At 38.0% G+C, this 25,927-nt stretch overlaps 1 protein-coding gene across 4 annotated transcripts in view; it reads left to right on the top strand.

Moving 5' to 3' along the window:
- The window catches only part of TNKS (tankyrase), a 215,470-nt gene that overhangs the window by 63,967 nt on the left and 125,576 nt on the right, over nt 1-25,927 (top strand). For all 4 annotated transcript variants that reach the window (XM_063455837.1, XM_063455835.1, XM_063455836.1 and 1 more), the window contains exon 3: nt 61-156. In XM_063455837.1, the coding sequence (XP_063311907.1) occupies nt 61-156 (96 nt within the window). The remainder of the gene's footprint in view (nt 1-60; nt 157-25,927) is intronic.

Genomic DNA, 25,927 nt, shown 5'->3' with positions numbered 1-25,927 from the left:
CAGCTGTGAATAACCTGTGCTTTCCTGAGATCCGACGTTGTCTCTGTTTTCCTTGTACAGTATTGCTGCAGCACGGTGCAGACCCCAGCATCCGAAACACCGATGGAAAATCAGCCCTGGACCTCGCTGACCCTTCTGCTAAAGCTGTCCTCACTGGTAAGAATGTCTTATCTTATCCCTTCATTCTGTGCTCCCTTTTGCGTTCTCCCTTTCTGACATTTTCTGTCTCGCTTTTGCCCCCTTGTTGTATTTTTAGAATCTTTTGTTTGACATTGTCTCCAGAATATTGATTGAACATGTAGCTAGTGTTGTTGTGTCAATCAGAATGCATTCGTTCTCCACTCTATCCCCCCTTTGTTTCTGATGGCCTGTCTGTATGTTATCTAGAGTCATTGCTGATCCCTCTCCTTGCTCAGCTCACACTTTTTTTTTAACCTTTTATTCTTTTTAATGGTCTGTTTCCATCAGCACAGTTCCATATAAGTTAATTTACATGGTAGAATGGGATTAGTATATCCCACCATTGTAACTCATTAACTTTTTTTAGAATGAATAAATCATACCAAAAAGGGTAAGATTATGGCTTATGGGCACGCATTTAAAATTTTAGGTTTCACCTCTAAATTTACTTTTTATGGCTATGAAAAAAAACTTTGTAATATGCAAGATTTCCTGGTCACCTAGCACAACTGCCTTCTATATATTTCCAATTTTTTTCAGTACTTGTTAATGGTAAGATAGCTTGTTAATAATGTAATATTTTATGTTTGTATCTTGTTTTGCGTTTTTAAAAAACATTTTGTGTATTTTGTGTCTGCCATGACTACTACATTAAAAAGCAGAAAAAGGAAACATTACACTATCTATTCCAAAACGGCTCTAGTCTAAATTAATAAAAATGAATAAGGCTATTCTTCACTTCCTGTGAGTTTGTCAGTGAGGATATCAAAAGCATATTAGAAAGTAAGCATAGCGCATCGCTCATGAAATGCTGCATGGCTCTAGGGGAAAGACAAATGTATTTTTCTAAGCAGTCTGTCTAGTCGCACACACCGCTTGATTGTGCCAGTTGCTAGAATGTTGCTTGAGACCATACATCTTTACTGCTAAAGGCTGCCAGAGTTATTACATTCTGTGGTGGCCTGGACTGTTCTTTACACAAACTACTTTTTGAGGGTAGTGTCCTGCGAGGCTACAGAATAGGAAACTAGGAAAGAGTCAGGGCTTGAAGATTTGGTTGGCAGAGAGTTATGGGAGATAGTGGGGTAAGTTGGCGGTCTTCTATGCCTGATGACTGTGCTGTCTGTGCATGGTTATCATGTTATGGGAGATCATTAGAACGCGCCATGGATATTAAGACTCGTGTGTATGTATATGTATGTATGTATGTATGTATGTATGTATGTATATCTCCAAATACGTTTTCAAGTTCTAAAGCACTTGTGACACTGAGAGCTTGGTACAGCCATAGACTTTATTATTAATTTAATTAAAATATATAAAAAATTAGAAGCAGCAATTAAAGGACTTCTATAGGCACCCTGACCACTTCAGCTCAATTAAGTGGTCTGGGTGCCTGGCCCCCCTAGTTTTAACCCTGCAGCTGAAAACACAACTGCTATGCTTACATTGAGAGTTAATCCAGCCTCTAGTGGCGGTCTCCCTGACAACCACTAGAGGCGCTTCCGCAATCTACACCGAATAAATTGCACTTATTCGACACTGGACGTCCTCACAGAGTCCAACGTCAAATAAGATCCCCATAGGAAAGCATTGAATAACTCTTTCCTATGGATGGGTTTGCATGCACATTCGGCTCCACTCGGGAGCTGACATCAGCAAGGGAGGAGAGGTCACCATCGCCGAGTGAGCCCGCCACTGGATGACCTATGGGGTTTTAGCCCCTTCAGCGCGAGCCAAGGGGGCCCTCCAACCCTCCGGGTTTGTTTTCCTGGCACTATAGGATCCCTTTAAGATATTTGGCTCCTAGGATTTGCCAAGATTTGATTTAGTGAAGTGCTCGGCTGAGAATGAGTAAGAAACCAGTAACGCTCTGACCTGTTGGAATAAATCTCTGATATATCAGCAGAGTTTTAGTAACTCCTCTTATAGAAGATTTCTTCCCCCTTTCCCTCCCAGATCTTTTTCTCTCTATTTTAAATTCTATTATATTATTTGCAGTTTGATACTGCTGTATTCTTTAACACATATTGAATAAGTGATTCAGGCCGTCACTCATTATAATGCAGCATTTGTCTTGGGTTTCATTAACAATGTATATATCTGTTCACTCATGGCTTGTATAATTTGCCTAATATTGTGTGTATTGATATATATTGTTACTTCTTCTTATTGAATATATTTTATTTTTGTTACATTTGAATAAGCCTTTTCAATATATTATTTGAAAAGATTTCTCCTCTAAGACTTACAGCCTTGGTTCATTCCATTTCACTATTCAAACTTGTGTAATTATACTACATGTGATCTCAAATGGATTAGGCTGTGCAATGTGATTCAAAGATTGGCCACTCAGACTTCTAGTAGGCACATAACATGACCATTGATTTAAAAAAAAAAAAAAAAAAGTTTATTTATTATCCCACAGGAGCTATGACCATACATTTATATATTGCAATTAATATTTTGTGTTGGAATTTCATATCTATGCATAGCATTAATTTGTTTACTAGTAATTCTTCATTTTGGGATTTGTTCTATGATCTCTGCAGTACCGAGCTTTGTTTTTCTTATTATACCATGTATAATATTTGCAGAATTGCAATTTTGTAATGTCTACCAATTTGTCTATTCTATAATTTAATGAACAGTTTAAATTAGTAGTGTGGGATATCTCTTATGTGGGATCTTTTCTTGCTTTCTCTCAATCTCCAATTTAAATATTTTTGTATTTTTTGGGTTGGCGGGGGGGGGGGGGGGGGGAGGGGGGGTTTAATAGTAAGTTTGCATCAGTACATTTTTAAGTTATTATAGGGTCTAATCTATAGATTACATAAGGGAAACCTGGCGAGCCTAATAAGTGAATGGACCAATAGAACAGAAAAGGTACATTGTTCTTAGCCATATATATATCCACTGCCGAGCTGTATTGAAATGTAATAAAATCCATGTGATCAGATTAACACTGTATCAGCTGGTTAGAGCAGGGGTAACGTCATTGCCTTAGAGCTGTGAAGCCCAAGGTTGAATCCTGGTCAAACCACCTTATCAGTAAGTTGTTGGATCTATATATAGATATATAACTACTAACTAGCATCTTGTTGAATATTGCATTTTGAGATCTTTAGGTAGTAATACCAGTCATTCTGATAGAAACCTAGAATGTGACGGCAGATGAGAACTGTTCGGCCCATCTAGTCTGTAGCCGGTCCATGCAGGCTTGTCAATGTAAACACTGCCTTTACAGGAAATAAAATATGCTTTATGCCTTATAGTACCGCTAGTGGCAGTCACTCAGACGGCAGGTAGATGTGCTTCCTGTCTCTGCACCCTCTGCATAGACATTGATTCAATGTATCTCTGAGGAGATGCTGGTTTGTGCAGAGTGGTGTTTTTCCACGCATGCGCAATATTCTCCTGGATTGGATCTTCACCGCCATAGAGGTTGGGTCAGGTGCTGCAAGACCTTTTAACTCTGGGGCCGGGGAACCTTAACTGCTACTCCAGCACTTTTTTTTTTTTTTTTTAAGGACGAAGCAAGATGTAATTTATTTACATGAAAATGCTCAGTCTATGTAAAATAGCCATGCTGTCCATAAGTCACAATTTCTCCCTTCTAAATCGCAACCCTTTTTAACACTGTAAATGTTTAAAGGCTAGAGCCATCAGCATTATGATGATGTACTTTATGCATATTGCATGCCCTTTTTTCCAAATTGAGTTTATTGGGTCATATCCTATTAGTAGCTGTAACATAATAGAAAAATTAAAAGCAATATGCAGGTAAGGAAGCGTCCTTTGTGCAGGTAGAGACAATGACGTTTGTTTTGAAATACAAGATTCCTTGCCTGGTTTCTGACATTCTGTTCATGTTGCATGCATTTTGATTATGGCATAGTTCATAGGTAAACTCTTCTATCCATCCCCAAGATGAGATCCAAACTATACCCACCGTTATAATTTACTGAGGGTATTCCCAACATGTGCCTGGCAGTCATGAGTGTGTCCGTGAAGCTGAATTTTTGCTTTTAGTCCACTCACAAAGCATTATAGCGGCAGTCACAGAGATTTAGGTTGACATATTTATATCATTGTTTTGGGTTAAAGCTTGTGTTTTGCAATTTCTGTCATAAAGAGATTTATACTGCTGACAATGAATGCTTTGTGCTTAATATGTTACATTCTGTAGCTTTGCAAATGTCGGTGTTTGCTTGCGCCGCAGCATATTCAAGTGTATTTTGTTAAACGCACTGCATTTAATTGTGAACTTTGCAGTTTGTGAAATTTTCAGTATCTGTAATCCAAAGTGCGCTGATTAGACTTGCTGCTTGAAATACCTAGAGCAGGCATAGGCAACCTTTGACACTCCAGATGTTTTGGAATACACCTTCCATATTGCTTTGCCAGCGTTGTGGATGTAAGAGCATTATGGGGGATGTAGTCCACAACATCTGGAGTGCCGAAGGTTGCCTACCCCTGACCTAGAGTATTCTGTCTGATGATACCAAAATATTTTTTTAGCATGAATAGTGAATAGTGACACATACTGTTTTTAAAGGAACCCCATTGTTAAGTAAAAGGGTAAATTCTACTGACCTATATTTTGTCACTGCACTGGTCTCTCTTATTTACTTTTAGAAACATAGCAGGCTCTAATTTTCAGTGTATTACTTTTTTGTCTATGTGACGAGAATTGGTATTAGTTTGCATTTCTAAAATGCTCAGTAAGTATATTTGAGATCTTGGGAAAAAAAACCTAAATAATATTCACAACATGAGCAGAAAATCAGCAGTTTATGTTAAGAATTATATGTTTATCAGATAACTTGAAGTAGCAAAAGGCTCCAAGTAGCTGTCTGTTATTTCAACCATTATTTCAGCGGACACGTTTTGTCAGTTGGTACATTCTGACTTAAAGGACCACTAAAGCTTCAGTGTTCCTGGTACTATATAGATACTCCCCCATGTGTCCCATGAAAATCCAATTCTAATCATGGACCTGATAAGCTCCTCCAAGCTCTCCTATTGGAAAGTATGTAATACATGCATTCCAATGGAGGCTACTGCATTACGTGATCAAGTCTTATTCGATCAGTGCAGTGGAAGCATTTCAAGTTGTTTAAACTTTAGAGAATAAAAACCACAGGAAGAGTGTATAAAGGGACAAAATATTCACCAGAACAACTACAGCTTGTTGAATTTGTTCTGGTGAGTAGAATCATTATCTTTAGGCTTTTTGCAGTAAACCCTGTCTTTTCGGAGAAAATGCAGTGTTTACATTACAGCCTAGTAATAACTTCACTGGCCACTCCACAGATGGCTAGAGATCCTTCCTGGGTCATGGCTGCCTAAAATGCATCCACACATTCAGTGTCTCCTCCCTCTGCATGGTTAAATTGTCAGGATCACTGTACACTTCATTGAGATGACTTTACTGTAGTGGGCCTTTAAATATAGACATGTACATGTTTTTTATTGTTGCTTTTTGCCCAAAGTGTTTTGTCATCAAGTTCTTTGTTTCTGTTTTCTAACCGAGTACCCATGTTTTACCAGCCAAATACTCCCAGTGTTTCACTTATAACCCTCTTCTGAGGTTCCCAATATTGCACATGTACATGCAGGTTGAGAAATGGCGAAACACTATATTTATAGGTTATTTTAAGGTCTTTGTGGTGTGCAGCAGGTAAGCCGATGGTACACATTTGATGTAAAATGGATGGGTGCAGATTTTATTTGTATTTTGTGTAAGTGTTCCCCTATGTCTATTATGGTGTGTGATCCTCCCACTTTCAAGCTGTTTGTAAATAAAATAACTATTTTACATTTTTTTCTGATAGCACAGACAAAATATTTTTTTCCCCTCCCACTGCTCCTTGATTCTTTGCCATTTGTAACTTGTTGAGATGGTACTCAAATTACATGTAGTTAAGGCTGAGTAAAAAGACTCCTAATGCTAATAATATAGGATCGCATAGTCTCTCTGTATTTACACACAAATATCTCAAAACTGGATAAGTTGGAAAAATGCTAGAATTAAAAGATTAATGCAGCAATAAGAACTATGGCAGAATCTTGCAAACTCAGGGATCGTAGTGTGTGTGTGTGTGTGTGTGTGTGTGTGTGTGTGTGTGTGTGTGTGTGTGTGTGTGTGTGTGTGTGTGTGTGTGTGTGTGTGTGTGTGTGTGTGTGTGTGTGTGTGTGTGTGTGTGTGTGTGTGTGTGTGTGTGTGTGTGTGTGTGTGTGTGTGTGTGTGTGTGTGTGTGTGTGTGTGTGTGTGTGTGTGTGTGTGTGTGTGTTAGTTAAGCAGTTATACAATTGTTGAGGGGTTAGACAGGTTTGGGTGAAAACTGAACCACAAAAATATCAGTGATTCCTAAAATGATTTTGAAAATACATTTTATTAAAGGGATTCGCAACTGCCTAAATGCAAAATAATTAAAAATCATTGTTTAAAATAAACACCAAATGAAACTGTGCATGCATTTAATTATGCATTTTTGGGGGGGAGTGGAGGGAGGGTATAGCTAAAGACTACTTGCAAAACCTGCAGTTCTCTTGTCTACAGCCTTTACAAACCCTCCCGTTCTAACACCGCCCAGAATTTCTGTGGCTGTCCAATCAGTGACTTCCCATTGCAGGTCAATGAGAAGTCTTTGCAAGGCAGCTTATCTGAGCATTGTTTAGCTCCACTGAGCTAACCAAACCAGGAAGTAGCATAACCTGTTGTATGCATGAAATCCAAGGCAGTGTATTATTATTATTTGTATTTATATATATATATATGCCAACTTATAAATAACCATAACCACATGTATGTGACCACTTATAAAAGTGTCACCTATTTTGAAATCTGCACTTTTTGCAAAAAAAAAAAAAAAACACTCTTCACGTAAATTTCAGCATGCTGAAGTGGTTTGAGTCTGGAATGTCCCTTTAATTGATTTACTAAGCAAAAATTTTTAATAATCATAGACTAGTGTGATCGTTTTATTTCCATCTCTTAAAAAAGTACAATTCTCACCTAATAAATCGGCAGTCTGTACATACAACCAGGTCTCCCAACTATTCCTATTTCAGTGGGACTGTCCCGATTTTCAAGGACTGTCCCGATTTTCAGGTCCTGTCCCGTGGTCTCAACCTTGTTCTCCCAGGGAACTGTCCCCAACAAGCAATATTAAACCAGCTCACACTATGCACAAGCATTATTAAACCAGCTCACACTATGCACAAGCATTATTAAACCAGCTCACACTATGCACAAGCATTATTACACCAGCTCACACTATGCACAAGCATTATTACACCAGCTCACACTATGCACAAGCATTATTACACCAGCTCACACTATGCACAAGCATTATTACACCAGCTCACACTATGCACAAGCATTATTACACCAGCTCACACTATGCACAAGCATTATTACACCAGCTCACACTATGCAGACTGCCAGGTGCAGATGACAGAGTTTAGAACAGTAATTGACAGGGAGCTAAGATGGAGGCACCCAGATGCAGGATAAAGAGGTGTGGATTTCTACAGTTAGCTGTGTTTTTTTTTTTTTTTTAGAGATTAACCGATTATCGACCTAGTCGATTATTGTAGCTGATATTCTGCATTTTTGAATAATCTGAATCGATTTCCAAATGTAACGATATTGCCAATAATATACTTGCCTTCACAGTACGCTATATTGCGCGGCCAGCAAGTGTAGCTCCATGTTGCGCGTCGCCCCTCCCTGTTGTGAGGAGAGCAGCAGAGTATGGATTGGCGTTTGAGGCATTAGTTAAGAGTGAGTCTGGGGACATCGGGCACAGTAAATCATGTCTAGTTAGTCTGCCCTGCCATCCTTAGTGTCACACTCACCCCTAAATCACCAACTTGCTGATGTTCATCATACTGACACAATACTGACTGTTAAATGTTAATAATTTAATAATATATTATTGGGGTACGTGATTTTCGAGGGATGATGATGATTAAACACTAGTTTTTAGCATAATTTTAATCTGTGATATCCATCCTTAATCCTTGAAGTATTCCATTGTTTTGTATAAACCCCCATTAGTGCTAGGAGTCAGGACTTCTTGGCATTGGGGTACTATGACCTAGTGTGGGACTGTATGTCTTTGCTATGTGCATTAACCTGTACTCCTATCCGTAACCGCATCGCACTTTCTAGGCTAGGATCTCACAGATTCCAGCATGCATTGGCTGCTTGGGAGTGATAGGAGTGTGACTGCTTACTGCATTTACCCGATCAGTAACAGCTCTGACTGTACATGCTGGAATCCCGTTATTATAAATATTGATTGACATACACAGTTACCCTCTCTGACTCTAAACCTCAGTGTAGCCAGTTACCCTCTTCCAATGCAGATGGATGGATGCACACAAAAAAAGTAAAAGTGTAGTCTGGGAACATTTTAGCCAAATATTCCCAGGACAGGCAGTGTGCAACACATGCATAACTATGTAAGAATAGAATCAACAACTGCAAAAAACATGAATTCTTTAAACCTATCTAAAAATTCATCATGTTGGCTTGTATAATGCAGAACAGAAAACAAAACCAACGGAGTCACAGTCCAGAAACAGACATATTTCTGATGAAAATTCACTACTGCTGGACAGAGCAATCACAGAGATGATGGTTACAAATAGCCAGCCACATACAGTGGTGTCTGACTTTGACTTTACACGCTTTATGTCCATAACGGAGGTACACACTGAAGTTTTTATCCATGTGCAATTTGTGCATTGTTACAGTTTCCTGATATAAAATTAAAAAAAAGTGGTCCAATTGTCTATTTTGCTCCAAAAGTGTCTATCCCAGATTGCAGCAAAATAATGATGATCCAATCTATACATATTAAAAATATGTATGCTTTACTGCAATTTGTCATATATATATATATGTAGTGCATATACATTACTGCTCAATATGTACAATAAAATGAAAAATTATTATTAAACCCTTAGCTGTTCAGTTAATGCAGGTGTGTGTAGAAATAATGTAGCTTATTCAAAATTTGAAATGTACAGAATATTGGTACCAGTTGTTGGCAATCGACACAAAAGGAAACTGATAATTTGCATTGGTATCTGCTCTGGATGAATTATATTGGTCGATCCCTAGTCATTTAAACACCTCACCGATATGTATGTGAGTACAAGGCTAAGTAAATATAAGAGGCAAAATAATAAGGAAAAAAGAGCTGATCCAGGAGCCCCAAAAGACAAGGATAAGAAGCTTGTGGATTAGCTTTAAAAACACCCCTACTGTTACTCTCACTGAGGATGGGGGATAACCCACAGGTAGTGTGAAAGGAAAAAATAAACAAACATTGGTCCAATGAAGGCCCTAAGGAGAGAGTAACAATGTAAAGGAGAGGATGCCCTACCTTTAATACTATTAAGGATGATAGAATAGCGGGTAAAAAATTAGTGTAGAGGGAGAATTACACTTATACAACTGTACAAACAAGCTACGGTCCAACTAGACACACACAATGTGTCTAAAAAAAAAATCCAAATGTCAGAACCCCTAGCTCCACACACTCCCAGCGTGTATACTAGCGGCAGGTATAGCTAAAGGTAAAAATCGCAGGGAGGAAGATGGAGGAACAGAGCCTCAATAACCATAAACTAAAAAAGGCTACTGAAAAGAATCTATCCCTATGTTACCTCGGCACCGTGGACTAACCACTAATGCCTACCCGAACCAGTCTACATGCCTAAAAATAAAAATAAACTAGTGCATACTAAATTATAGAACAAAAACAGAGAGAGCTGTTATAGAAGTAAATATAACAATAGTAAAACCCCTGGAAAGTGACCATTCCCCTTCAAATCACGTGTAGCTTTGATGTTTAATTAGCCCTGAAATATATTCAAGGAGGTCGAGCATCAATACAATCAGTCGCCTTTGTATGCCTGCGATTGTGCAAGAGTACAAAATAGTGGTCAATGGAAGATCCCACTAGAGTAGACCATGGAACACATATCTCTCCTGCACTAAGAGATACAGAGTTAGGTGCCTTTCCCATGGAACCCTCCCTCTTACCAGACGTTTGGAATGTTTTGACATCGAAAAGAGACATGCGTTCATCAAGTCCAGCCTCTCTCACATCTGTTTTTACTATTGATCCAAAAGAAGGAGAAACAAAACCTAAGCTCTTTGAAGTACTTCCAATTCTTCAACAAACTATGCAAAAATTCCTTCTTGACCCTAGGATGAAAGTCAGATTTATCCGAATAAATTGAAGATTATTTTGTTTTTGCCATGTCTGAAAGCATAAATTAGGCACACATGTCACGTGTCACCAGTGATTTTGAATGTATAGACAGTTTTTGATGTATTTTATCCTTATTAAAAAAAGTGATATTCATTTTAAACATGAACTGTCACTTTTATGAAATTTAAATTTTTGGATAAAACATTGAAAATCACCTATAACAATACATATACACATACACAGGTCCCAGCACTCAGTGCTCCCGGTCTTTTAATGCTCCGGTGCTGTCTCCAACCAAATTGTACACGTTACCAGTAGAGAGCACTCAGGAGTCTTTCAAGGTAAATTTAATCTGTTGCTTTATTGAGCAATTACAGATTCACACAACGTCCCAGTCGACGTTTCTTTTTGAAAAAAGTATTTTACAGACTGAAACGTCGACTGGAACGTTGTGTGAATTTGTAATTGCTCATTAAAGCAACAGATTAAATTTACCTTGAAAGACTCCTGAGTGCTCTCTACTAGTAGTGTGTGTGTATATATATATATATATATATATATATATATATATATATATATATATATATATATATATATATATATATAAAAGATTGTGAAATAACATCACCATCTAGTTTAGTCCAGGAGCTAAAATAAAAATGCCGAACTACCGGATAAAGAGATTTTGTTTCATTATTCACACTTTTCAATAGACATTTGTTCAAATGTAGGTTATTAGTAAATACTAACCATAATAGAAGTGACTGCTACATTTTATGTAACGGAGTGATTTTGTTTTATGTAAGCTAGGTAAGGGACGGATTAAACATTTTGACACTGTAGACATGTAAAATATACTTTTAATGATGAAAATAATATTAGAACATATAACTGCAGGGGTTTAATTGCATCCTTCGACAAGACCCGATGGAGTAAGTGCAGCCATATAAGCTTCCTGTGAGACAACATTGCTTATTTTTATTTATTTTCTATTCTGGCGAAGCTTTGTTGTTTTTTGAGAACTCTGTGAGGGCTGTTAATGGAGTAAAGAAATTAACTAGTTATATTTTTAGAACAATGAATATCGCTGTTTCCCTGTATGTATGGCTTTTTTATTTTATTATACCTTTCTCTGTCTTGATAGGAAAGTAGCTGCCCCTTTCTGAATAGATTACTAAAATATACACACTAAAATCAGTAAATTAATTCAGGTGCTGAGCAAATCCATTGTGACTGAGATGTGGGACAATAATGCCTTTACATTTCCCATAATCTAGAAATCTATGATCTTTTTGTTCTCCCCTGACTGGCTTTGAATATACTTCAAAGGCACATGTTTCCTCTGTGTGCTCCTGTAGTTGAGACTGCTAAAACCAGCGCCCTCTCACTGGTTATGATATGAACTGCTACAGGGTCTGGCTTTACGAGAGATGATCATCTCCTTTTTTGAAAGTAATGGGGCATCCTGATTGGCTACAAGAGCAGTCTGATTTAGAGTGCTGGAGGAGGGGGCGGGGTGATGAGTGTGCATAGACAACTTGCACCCTCATGGACAACGGTGACAGTGCTAAAGACCTCTAGATCTCCTTTCCAGGATTCCTACTCACCCCAGATCCACTGGGGATATAGTCCAACTGCAAGTTTACATGTGTGGCTACTTACCTATGTCTATTTTTTTGATTTGGGTAATTAAGTGTATGAAGAACTTCTAGAGTAATGTAATACTCTAAGCCCCATAACCACTGAATCTCATTAAAGTGGTTAATTGTGCCTGTAGTCCCAGGACATGAGTATGGCCCTTCCCTGCTGTTCGGCTTGAAGTTTCTGCATTTACTCGAGCCTCAATGGATGGCAGTGATAAGTTGAGAGCGTCAACTGCGTGCACTCGGCCTATCACTGCTGCTCACCCCTGCTATGAAATGGTATGACTTTTGAGCCAGTACACTCCATCTTGTCCATACCTCCACCAGGGGACGGGAGCCATGGACGGTGAGGAACTCTCATTAATCAGACTGCATTTTAACAGTGTGCCATGGGACAGCATCAGGGGACTCCAGGCACCACAACCACTTCATTGGGATAAGGTAGTTCTGGTTCCTAGAGGATCCCTTTGATAGAACATACCTGAAAATCAATGATAACCTACGAATCAATCTATTTTCAGTTTTGAAACACAAAATCTCACTCATGTGGAATCTAAAAACCTTTTGACTTTATTTCTTATTTTTTGCTTTATTTGTTCTAATTAACCAAATGCAACGTAGGCTGCTGTGTAAGAGAGAGCATGTTTGTTTTCTCATTACAATAACATAATCTAATTCTGCAACTGTAAAATTATCAGAACATGAACGAGTGATTCATAACCCGAAAGTCGAAAACATACCCGGCTATTAAGCTAGACAGATGGCATTGTTTTACAATTGCTTTGTCAGGGCTGCAATTCAATGGACAAAAGTGTAAGCAAAACAGATACATGCTGTGATTGATGTACATATTACAGAGGCACCTAAGGCTTACTGAGAAAAGAAAACTATTCTAGCTCAGTAGTAGGAAATCTGTTACTTTAACAAATTGCACTTGCTTTCTAAAGCTCACAGCTTGAATGCAAATCAAACTCTTCTTGGAGCTTGAGCCAACACGAATCCAGTGCTATTGTGTTAGTTATGTGGATGCCATCACTGCATTAATTGTATTGAGGGTGGTCTTGATCTTATTTATAAATCCATTCAGTGGACATTCTAAGAGCCGTAACAACACATGTTCCTGGAATAAATTATGGAGCAAGATGGTGCCCTCTAGCCAATCAGGATGCCCCATTACTTTGCGCTACAGGATCTGATGATCATCTCCTTTTTTAAAGTAATGGGGCATCCTGCTTGGCTAGTGACACTTTCTGAACTGGACAGTACTTACTGCCTAATCTGTGAAGTATTGAAATCCATCTTGGACAGGCAATTAAAATTATTTTATCAAAGGAATAGAACACGTATAAGGACAGATTGAAGCATTCTTTAAATAGCCTGACATTTTTATGAGCAAGTGCTTTTCTGAACTTTTTTGAGTTGAGCTAACTAGAGGTCTTTTGAAGGAAGATCAAGAGAGGTTCATGTTAAGAAACTGCAAGTGCAATAAACAGTCAATATAAATGAAATTCTCTTGAAGTTACTTATCCAACTGGACTCCATTGGGAGCAGTCCCAAATATGTGAAGCTGTACACATTGCACCATTACAAAACTAAACCAAAAAGAAAACTTTGCTGTCGGTGGGGAATCTCAAGGCTGCGTCCTGAAAACCTTCAACAAAATACCTTTTGGCCCACAGGATTCCAGTGGGATTATGGCAGATACAGTCCTGGTAAGGTGATTTAAAGTCCCAACTATGGCAAGCACACATTTCTTGAGACTCAAGGCCTGTGAATCTCAAATGTTTCTAGAAGGTTTTACATAGCAGTGCTTGGTACCAGAATCTTTGCAGAAGGCAACTCATCGCAGAGGTGGTTCCCACATTAAGGTGTTACAACATAAATGGCAACTGACAAGTCTGTTGTTGAGGACTTGCCTTCCACTGTGCTTTAAAAAGTTTTGCTTGTCTGAGAAAACGTGGAAACGTATTCGAATATCCCACCAGTCAGGTCCAGGCGAATGTTGAGACTTATGAGATCCAGTAAACTCCCTAAATTGTCATATTCTCCACTTATGCAAGAGTAAAACAGTGATTACATATTAAGGCAAGGCAACTGCAAGTCACCAATACCTGTCATTTTTCCACAGACTTTAAAGTTTAGCTGGCAGTTTGTTACATTACACTTTCAGTTCAAAATCTTGACCAGCTTCTACTGTTTGAAATTTAGCAATTTCTCAAATTATCCGTATGTTTTAGCTTTCTGTGGAAATCTGCCATGTCTTCTTATGCTGACTTGACTAGACCCTTAAGAGTATGATGCCCCTTGAACATGGTCTGTTAAGTGTGTGAACTGTGGGATACTTTGTTAAATTCAGTATATGTAAAAACAGAGAGAGAGAGCGAGAGAGAGAATCACAATACCTGGTATATGACATGATCGTTCAGCCATATACATGAACCTTGGGTCAGACGGTATTTGAATTAGACAGTTTTTCTAATTATGTCATTGCACTGTGCACGGGGTGATGCAGGGAAGACCATAGAGATTGTATAGAGGTGTTCAAACACGGTGTGACCCAAGGTGTATGTAAATGACTGAAGGATCCTGTAATACTAAAGGTAGGGATTACGTTTTCTCTATGTTCTATTTCTAAGCTTATTATTTTTGAGACCAATTTTGTTAAATAACTTGATAAAAAAGTCTTGTTTCTGTCTGGTGCATCGGTGTATCCCCTCTACCATTAACACATTAACGTTACACCATTCCAGGGTAAAGCATATATTTAGAATGTCATATATTCTATAACCAAATGCAATTTTTATTTTCCGCTCTTGCCATATATACATCATGGTAAAAAAGAAAATCTGGAAAAAGATTGTTCCAAAGTTATTAAAATTGTTAAAGCTACGCTTTCTCATTTCGGGTCTTTGCATATTTTGCAAAGCTGCCCGAATGGGACATGCCAGCTGGGTATGGTGCAGTGGCATGGTGAAGGTGTTGAATGAACGATAAACCTCACAAGTGTCGCCATCTTCTTTTTGAGAACTTGTTCAGAGCCTAGAACCTTTCGCAAGAGTTCAAAACAAAGGTCTATGGAAAATCTTGCAGGACCATAGAATCCTTTATAGAACGTCTCATGAAGCAGTATGAGAGAAGATACCGTTTCCATTCTATGTTTTTATAGTTTTAGACGGTTTACATTCCAATACAATTCAGACAGTCAAAGAGTTTTTCATAAAGATTGCATCTTTATAAAAAAAATTAAGAAATGACAGAGCTGTTTTAAAGCAGTCGAAATACTGTTTACTGACGTCCATTACAGAAACAGATTTTCCGCTAGAAATTTATCATGTTCTGCCTTAAAACTGTAAATAAACCTTGTCTATCACTGCTGTCTTCTGTTGGGAAACAGGTGTTTCTTTTTTGCATTGCACAGACCTTCTCCTTGCTATCAACGTAACTTGATTTTAAGTAGCTTGCTTTCAATTACTGTCAGGAGTACAATTGATTTCTGCTCCCAAGCGCCCATGCGATTGATGGGGTTGGTTTGAAAAGCTGCATTGTTGACATCTAAGCAATTAACTGTGGGTAGTCTGTAAACCTCCTCTAAAGACTGGCATTCACCTTCAGCTCATGCTGCGATTATCTGCTTTAGATAAACTTTAACAAATATATGTATATGGAGACCTTCTAATCCACGAGACCGGATGTCATGTGGTTTAGAAATGTCCCCAGACCTCAAAGATGGCACCAGATTCCAAGATGGCACCAGATTCCCCTAATATATGCCTATATTTATTTTGCATTTGAGTTAATTATATTCTTGATGAGAATGTTGTTTGGAAACCGCTGGAGTGCCAATGAATGTATGTTTCATTCCATGCCAGAGAACACACTTGAGAAGTTATAAAACATTTGATTACGGTCAAGGGTATGTAGGTCAGTAGTCACAAGTAGTCCCAGGGTGAAGAGAGAGATTGAGTTTATATGATGTATTTTGTAACTCCTGTTTTTTTTTGTTTTTTTGTTTTCTGATCTGGTTTTTATGAGCTTATTGTTTTTCTTATATGCTGTTTTATAGAAATATATAGTATACAAGAAATTAAAAAGCATATACGAGTAACTTAGGGCATGAACAGCCTACCCACGCTTGGCATCCCCTGTGGGCATGTAGCATTGGCACTCTTTTAATGTTCTGCAACTCTAAGGATATATCTGCTCTGTGATGGGAACAAAGAATTTTCCTTGTATCATTACTTTTGCAAGTTGCCTAGGCATGAATGATGGTTTGAACGTTCCTTGAAATATGCATCACATTGTAATACTTTGTTTTAAAAACAATAGCCTTATTTGTTGGTTGTGCATGCTATATGTTAGAAGAATCTGGTCAGAACACAAACATGTGTATCACAAACAGCAAAAAAGTCTGACTCTATCCTGACCATACATATTTTATTTGGGCTGCTGTGGAATAGTTCAGAGGCCGCACTTCTTATGACAAATTCCTTTTATCTTTCATCTAAGAAAAGTGGTTTTGTGTATTCTTAAAAGCTTTATAATGTGTAACTTGCCAATGTAGATAAACAACCTTGTATATTTTGTGATGACGTTAAGTAATTTCAGCAGCTTGCCAGTGCAATTTTGCGTGAAAGCAGTTGTGTGCATAAATTCGTTTTGCCCAAAATCACCCATCAAATAACCCCACAAATGTATTTCCGGAAGGTTTGGTTAGTTAGTGTGTGGATTAAAAGGGGCTTGTTTAATGAATTTTTGCACAAGTCCAGTCCTGCTGTAACTAGATCAGAACTAAGCTACGCTGAACGTCGTGGACTTCATCACCCATAGTGCCGTTATAGCTATGGCAAAGCATCAAGGGAGTTGTAGTCCATAACATCTGGAGTGCAGAAGGTTTGCCTTTCCCTGCTCTAGATGAATTGCTGCATGAGCCCTGTTGTTTATTGGCTTGTCCTTTTTATTTTGACATTTCAAGTTCTGAGCATACATGTGTGTCTGTGCGCATGTACATGAGTATTAAAGAATATTATAGCAGGAAGGTCTAGCAAGCACCTGGAAACATCCAGTCTGGCTAGGAAAACAAGCAAATTGAGCCGACATTACCCGCTTCTAGAGGCTGCTCCTGTGGGGATATGTAGAACTGCAAGACAACAGAAAATACAATTTATTGCTTTTTATTCTCCATCATGCCCTAATAACCTGTTTCAGATTGTGCTCAGTATTATTACAGTTTCGAAATGTGTACTTTGTTTTCATAGGAGTACAGAATGTTACTAGGATAATATAGAGGATACTTGGAGCACTGCAAGGATTGGCTGTATGCCTAAACACCAGTACAAATTAGATCTAGCATTAAGGGCTAGCCATACTATTTCGATTTTAGACATCTACTATTTCCCAATGTGTTTTATGGCACCGTTTTTGATTATTCTGTGTTTTTGAATAGAATGTGTAAAAGAACAATGAGTTTGTTTGCCCATGTAATTATTGCATAGATAAGAAAAGTGCTAAAATGGAATTTGTTACTATAACAACCAAGACCATAATATTTATATTAGAGCTAACAGATGTGGTAAAAACTTATGTATTTTCATAGTGACTTTAATGAACAACAATCTATTGGTTTTATTTTGTTTAGACTTCAATACCATTTGTTTATGCATGAAACCAGTTTTGTAGGTTTTGAATTTCCATCTTATGTTAGCCTATCATAGCATAGCCTGTTCTACCCTAACCCCATTAAGTAGTTCCCAAGTATGGAGTTCACTTTAAAAGCAGTTGCCACGGAGCATTAAACCTTCTTGGTGAACACTGCAATTGCCTGCATCACGAAATCTCCAATGCATTTTGACTGAAGGACAGAGGAACCGTCTGAAAGATGGCAGGTCGCCTTTAATCTATTCATGTATGTATGCCATTGTATATTGGGCTTTAAATGGTAATATATTTGAATAGTGAGAGTTAAGTGCAAGAAAGAATTCTGAGATGTATGAATGTGATCTATTTCAATCCAATCGACTGGGAATGAAGAATTTCTATATAATAGAATAATGAATGAGACTGTGCGTTCTCTCTTCTACTGATTTTATCTTTTGCTCTATATTGTATGGTGCTGTAGAAAATGTTCCATGTATGAAGATGTATGTCTATCCTACTTAATGGAAGTCTTGTATCTGACACAGTCACTTACCAAATTCCAGCACTGCTGGATCGGAGCAGTCTCCTCTGACGTCATCCGAGCGAAGTAGGCCCTTCCCTTAGGAAAGCATTGCTTCAATGCTTTCCTACGGGGATTTTACTGACACAGTGCCATTTTAATAATGGATTATAGAGTATAATAAAAGTGCTGTTTTAGAAGCTAATGCCATGCACATAAAGTAGTTTAAAATCATAAACTCTTGTCAACCTTTGATACATTGCACATATGACATAGAATTTGATCCCTCTGAAGTTGAGCAATGGAAGGAATTTAAACCTTTTTATTTAAAAATAAACAAGGCTTGGTGAAGGAAGTCTTTTAGATGTGAATTTCACCACTGGCCAAATGTTCACCCTTCATTTTCTTGGACGTTTATTTATTTATTTATTTTTTTGAATGCCACAAATTATAGGCATGAAAGTAGTTTTTTTGGGGGTGAGGCGGGGGGCTAAATATCAGGCTCCTTCATCTACGTATGCCAGGGACAAGCACCCAGGTATTGGGAGTTGTCTGGAAAGCAATAAATTGCTGAATTACCAAGCTGTGGAATGAGAAGACTAGGGATAAATGAAGAAACTTGGTCTCTCTCATGCGATTGGACAGTTCTCATAAATCAGCCACATTCTACTGAATTTGCTGGAAGTAGTCAAGAAAATATGATAAACTGCTTGTTAAGGCAGTCCGTGTGCATTGACGATGCTGACAGAAAATGACACATTGTCTAGTTTTTTGTAACAATATGTGTATGGAAAACTTTAAACTCTGATTCAGTGACATTTTGAATTGTTGTGAGATGCATAGACATGTGTAAGGTTATAATATTTATAATTATGTACAGATTGGAAAATCACCAGAATCTATCATCATCAAGTCATAAATTATAATAGTGCAGATGTGTGTTAAGCCAGAAGACGCAGGTCTGATCAAGGGGTATGTATTCACTGATGATGGTTATATGCCATACTCGATGCTTTAAATCACAGATTAGAGTTTCAAAGCATAACTTCCCAAGCAATAAGGCAGGTATGTAGGACCCACCTCCCCCAGATTTATTAAATTGAGCCAAAAATTAGATATAAAAGTCAGCAACACTTTGATAAATCTCCCGCTTTCCCCCATTTAGTGTATATGCATTAAGTATCTATGTTCTACATGTTTCTGACCTTGTGTACTGTTACAAAGGAGAAATTTATTTATTTTTGCACATTGTCCTTGAAACAGGTAGACTAAATCGATTTGGGTTAGCTGAGGCCAGCTAGGATTAATTATAAATTCTGCCTAGGAGAGCGACTCTAAAATATATCATTTTTGATCTTAAAAAAACAAACCAAAAAAAAAAAAAACCACAAAAAATAGCTCATGCATATATATCTTGCCACTGCCTTATCACGTTATTCAACTGGAATTTATATTGTCAGTTCTGCAAGCTGTGGGAACATTGAAATAGGCGTGTTAATTCCTGGTTTGGTTAGCTCAGTGTAGCTAAACCAAAAGGCAGTAATTCCTCACAGCACCTGCCTTGCAAAGAATTCTCCGTAAGCTGCATTGGAAAGTCTGTGATTGGACAGCAACAGAAAGGCTGGGCGGGGTTAGAAGAGGAGGGCTTGCAAAGGTTTTAAATGAGATTTGCGTCTTTTGCAGGCTGCATATACCCCAAAAATGCTGAATTAAATGTGTTTTCATTGGTGGCCTGTCTACTAAACAGTGATTTTTAAAATGTATTATTTTATATTGGGCAGTAGAATGTACTTTTAAACCAATGTTCTACTATGAAACAATGCTGAACATTAAAGCGTGTGCTTGCCCACTCAACAGCATATTATTCACTTAGGCATATAAAATATGTTGTGCAAAAACGTGAGTGTGTGAGTGTATGGAAGATCTTGCAAGATCTAGTGATCTTAACAGATATTCTCGTTTATGCTCAATTGGATGTTTCTAGCATACATTGTGCTACAAGATGCCTTTTCGCACAAGCCATTGTGAGAGATGGCGGCTGGAAAATCGGAAGGTATAGCAAATGAATGCTAATTTTGTAATGGCTTTAATTTGTTTTATGTATATCTTTTGATGGCATTGTACTTTCAGTTCTCAATGCAAGCCTTTGTTAGCAACTTAAGTTACGTTTACATTTTATGTTTCTAGTAGTTTTCTTTGTTCAATATGACTGTTCCAACCTATATGGCCTGCTTAAAAATAATAAAAAAAAAATTGGATCCTTGATCAGAGGTTTAGAATCACTGGAATAAAGCATAAGTCAATATTAAATTGCTGCTCCTTTCATTGTTTGTTTCTGCGTTTCTTGTTGAGAGAATGTCTGTAGCCTGTACCAAGGCAATGTCCCACTAAAATCAGCAGTGACTACAGATCAATTGCGAAAGTCTAATTTTTCACTTGTTTAGTTGGCCCTCTAGCATGATAAATTGCCGTAGATATAGTCTAGGCCTTCTAGTATTGCGGGAAAAACCACAACAGCCTTTTGAAAGGAGACCGATCAATATCTGAAGCGCCTCCTGGCATCCTTGCTGTCAGAGAAATGGAAGAAAGATAAGCTAGATCTCATTAAAGGGGAATGTATGCTAAAATATAAGCTAACTACATATCTACGTGAGTTTATGTTGTAACATTCACAAATATATGTTTACAACAGATCTATACAAATCCAGTTTTCTACCAGATTTTAAGAGTATTATGAGACTTCTATTATAGCAACATAGAGCTAATTTGAAAACATGTTACTTTGGGGAATTTTTCAAAGGAATTCTAACCTTTAATTGATACCAATTTGTAATTAATTATAAATAATACAATGTAATAACATTTGTACACAACAATAAAATGTTACTCTCTTTTGAAGTTCCCATGTTTGGTGCAAATCCCAAACTTTTGCAGCCTCCGGCAGTGAACTCCGGTTAGATTGGCGTCCGACACGGTCAGTTGTCACTAATTATTCGCTTCCATTTGTTTTAAAAGTTAAAGCCAATCATTCTCGTAACCCGCTCCATCTGAAATTGCATATATTGGAACTGCTGCCTAAGCCAGTGGCTGCTGTTCACTTGCAAACCTCTCCATGTGTGCTTTTTTTTCATGCAGCTATTAATGCAACCTCACACGGTTGTATCTGTGTTCATTAACAAAAAAAAAGCTGTAAAGAAGCCATGGACAAAACGGGGCACTATAAATTAAGGGATGTTAGTGAAGGTGTATCCAGAGGCGGGACTGCTTGGACAAAGTTTAGGTGACCTACTATTACAAAAAGATGGCAACTAAAAAGGAATTTGGAACAAGAACACCGTATCTTTTAGTCTTTTAGCGAGTGTTATTGCTGTAGAGCTCTGTTATACACTCAGATACAACAACAATATGGAGCATCTAGAAACAAGGGATTGGGCCCACAATAGGGAACGTCCCTCCTAAATAGTAACGCTTGGGGGATATGAGTTAGAGGATGTAGAGACTTGGGCCACATTCCAGACTCAACAGTCCTCTAGTACTTGGAGCGATGTGCGTAAACGTAATCTCCTCCTCTGACATATGTGAACAAAGTTGTAGGTGTTAATAGCTACAGCAGTTAGTGGAAAGCACTGCAGATATAACCATCAGTGTGCAGAAACACATTGGGTCCGCAGTCCGCCAAGCATTCCAAGTTGTTACGGTGCTGCGTGAATCCCAAAAAAAAAACTCTCCTTAAAAGAGAAAGTGAGCAAATTTATATATATATTATATTATAAAATCATTAGTTTAACAGTTCATTTTTAAAACTAAACGTGCACAAAGACCCTGTGTGCCCTCTCTCAGCAGTCTATGCTCTTTTTGAGTGAGCAGATTTGTGAATGGCCTGTAATCAAGAGAGGATCTTTTTCGACAGCTCTAGTGCTTTTCAATGGGTTGCCTGTACATTTTAAACATTATTTTTTTTATTATTATTATTATTATTATTGTTTTCGTTTAACTCTTTTGCTCCTACTGCCATTGGAAAACTTGCAAACTCATCTATCCATGAAATCATCCGACCTTCAGGCAAGGTAGTAGAACCTTGCTGTAAGCAGAAATATGGTAACAAATCTTTATTTAATGTTCGCTGCTAGGCATGTGAGGACTGACATTTTCCCTGGATTCTTTCCAGCCGATCTTTTGCTTGAGATTATTTGCAACAATATAGTTTGGCAATGTAAAGATTGACACGAGCGACTTGAATGTTGGCACTTTGGCACCCTTCTTGATGCTGTAGTAAATAGGAGTTTAATACAGTTGTCTCCTAAAGCCTTGATATATTGCCACCGATCCAGTTATCGGAAGATGTACTTTGTTGACCGACATGTACAGGATTTATAACAAAGTACAAACATCATCATATTTAATGAAAATGGATATAATAAGCACATACATGATTCATAAACTACCCAACAGCATCAAATAACCTTGTAAAAGTTCTGTAGACTTCATAATTAAATTGGTTGATGAGAGCATACCTTGCAAGAATATTACTCCCCAATGAACGTTGGAGAGAGGCTCAGATGTGATTCAGTTAGCGCAGGATCAAATGCAGACATAAAAGTGGACCCACTGTGGTTTTGTGTAGAGACAAACTTTTATATGGGATGGCGGCCCAATTTATATTTTCTAAAACAAAAACAAAACCCCAGTGCTTATAGTAATAGGTATAAAGGAAGTAAGACTTGTTGAGTGTATCCACTAAGCTGCGCTTTGGGTTGAATTAACACGGGAGTTGTTAATGTAGTCCATTCTGTTGTATGATTTTTCCTCAGTCATTGTTTAGTGAATCAGTCTGTGGTATGTCTCCTTTTTCTTATTTTTATTTTACAGTTAAGAGCGTTATACAGGAAAAAAAAAGTATTTGATCGGTAGAGCCTTAACCCTTTGACAGCTGATTTAAAGGGTACATGGTGGTAGGTTAAAGGCGTTCAGAGCTCCTGCTTTTGTCAATCTTGGCAAGACGGGTCTCTTTCTAGATGCCAAACGAGCAAATAACTTTCAACAGTCGCGGATTTGGTAGGAGAGTACTGATTTAGGGCTCTTGTCCTGCAGATTCAAGGGTAATTCTAAGTGTTTCGCATCTGCCGACCCCAAAGGTCAAGTTCACCGAATATTTGAAATCTGACCCTAGGACCCTTTCTAATTCATGGATAACAGGATATCCAAGGATAAGTAGACTTTTGGAACTACAACTACCTGAAGTCGGCTCAATATCATGGGAAGTGTAGCTGTTTAACAACTAGGAACAACTTTTGTTTAAAGGTCCATTCCAAATCATTTTTTCCCTACAGTTCACAGCGTTTTGCCCAAATATTGTTGTCAAGTCACCTCAACATGCTGTTCAGTAAATACATCCTAAGCCAAAAGCATTTTTATTCTTTAGACATATTAAGGATAAAGTGTTGGTTTTTTTTTCTTTTCCACGACTGTATTCTGGCTTTGGAGTATTACGGTTGAGTGCAATTAATCTAACCATTGAAAGAAGAGTTGTTATTTTTGCTAGTGTAGAATAACATCCTCTCAATACTGAAACCTGTTTTGTTTAGACTGTTCATGCATCTTCATGGTTAATTTGATCTCTGAAATGCTGCAGACAGTAAAGTGTTGGTAAATGATCGATCTAGCTCTCTACTATGTTTTACAAGCATGTTTTAGAGATGTCGTTTTACCTACACTGTGTTCAGCGGTTAGGAGCAGGAGGAACCTAATATGCAGAATAGTGCAGATAACGAGGTACAGATAGGGACAGTCCAGAGGTGTAGCTGGGCAGAAGGGAAGGTCAGTCCAGGCAGCGTTGGTTCTTGGTGAGTACACGGGCAAGAAGTTAGATATCAAAGGTCCGAGTAAATGTCAACAGTTAACAGATATTAAGCACACGAGCAACTGACCTGTGAGCATTACGCACAACAACGGAGCACTGAGAAAAGCCTTAAATAGGGATGGGGAGGTACTTTCTCCCTACGTCACTCCCAATCACGACCCTCGCTCCATCTCCATTAAGTGGAATGGTTCCCTTTGGAGCCTTAGAGGACATCCGGCCCCGTAGCGCATAGCATCAGTTGATGGTGCTGTGTTGCCATACTGGGACTCCGGCAATGACACAGATCACCAGGGAGCTGAGGAGACTGAAGGCTTCGGTGAACTCTGCACATAGACCTTGGAGCAGGGAGGATCATGGCACAAGAGAGCTGGCCATGCAGGTGCAATATGCATGAAGGTAAATTCCTGACAACTATTAAATAAAGCACTAAATCTTAGAAAATAAAAACTTTGGCCTTCTTGCAGTTTGACAATTTTTCTAGTTTCTCAGCCAATGGGATAGCTAACTTAGCATCAGAATTAACAGGTTAGTATCGACCGGAATGCTGGTAGAAAATATTCAGTCATTTGTAATGGCTTCCCATTACACCTGTTATGGGATACATATTGTACAAATCAGGGGTGCCCAAAAGGTAGATCCCCAGATGTTGCAAACTACATCTCCCATGATGCTTTGCATGCCTTTAGAATGACAAAGCATCATAGAAGTTGTAGTTTTTTAATTATTTGGGCACCCTTGCTATAAAACTATAATAACCAACAGGAAATGTAGTCTAACAGCTGGAACACCAAGTGTTGACAATCCTGTATAGTATGTGGTCACCTGGTTTAAAGAGAAGGTGGATTTAGAAGGTATTGCTGCCTTATAACAACTTTTTTTTTTCCTTCTATTTTTTTTAAATCTTATTTTGTATGTATAACATTCTACAATGTAGAACAGATAAATCAAATTGCAGCAGCCTCTTAAAATGCATTGTAATTCTAAATGCACGTATATGCTAAAAATGCATTGTGTATATCAAGGCATGTTGAGAACTGGCTCCCTCTAGTGGATATAATGATAGTACACAACTAAATGAACCTTTGTAGCTACAGTTTTTGCTTTAACTTTTATGAGCCTACTCAAAATGTAGCTTGTATATTTCCATTATATAGCTTGCATTGCATAGTTTGTAATAATGTGACAAATTGATGTTTCAAGTAGCACAAACCCACGTTTGTTCTGCTTCTAACAATTAGTAAGGTGTACACAGCACAATGTTCACGTAGTCCCAATTAACGGGACACTGGACCTCTAAAAATATTTACACTTTGTCATTTTTCAAAAAGTGCAGATTTAACTAGAAATTGGCACTTTTATAAATAATTAACCTTGCTCCTCCCACCCCCCTGCTTTCAATCAGACAATTGGTTCTTTTATTTCCAGGGTTGTTTAGCTCTTTGTAGCTAAACTCAAGAGGCAGACATTGCCGAGAGCACCTGCCTTGCAAAGACTTCTCCTTGAGCTGTATTGAGAAGTCTGTGATTGGACAGCCACAGAAAGTCTGGGTGTGGTTAAAATGGGAGGGCTTGCAAAGGCAGAAAACAAGAATTGTTTTTTTAATTAAAATTTTTTTTTATAGGTATAACCCCAATGAAAAATCCATACTTGTTTTGGTGATTGGGACCTCCTGGCACCAAATTAACTTAATTTCAATGACTTTATCATATGATACTCCTTATTCTTTGAAATGTATATTAAAGATTTGCCAGTTTATATTACAATACAGTTTAATCCATGCCAAGACGCACACTACTTTGAAGGAGAATCGGAAACCATGTACTCTTCAGAAAACCTGGAGTTATGAATCTTG

This window comes from Pelobates fuscus, chromosome 5, assembly GCF_036172605.1.
Source record: "Pelobates fuscus isolate aPelFus1 chromosome 5, aPelFus1.pri, whole genome shotgun sequence".
Lineage (NCBI taxonomy): Eukaryota > Metazoa > Chordata > Amphibia > Anura > Pelobatidae > Pelobates > Pelobates fuscus.
This window is presented reverse-complemented; position numbering and strand designations above follow the sequence as displayed.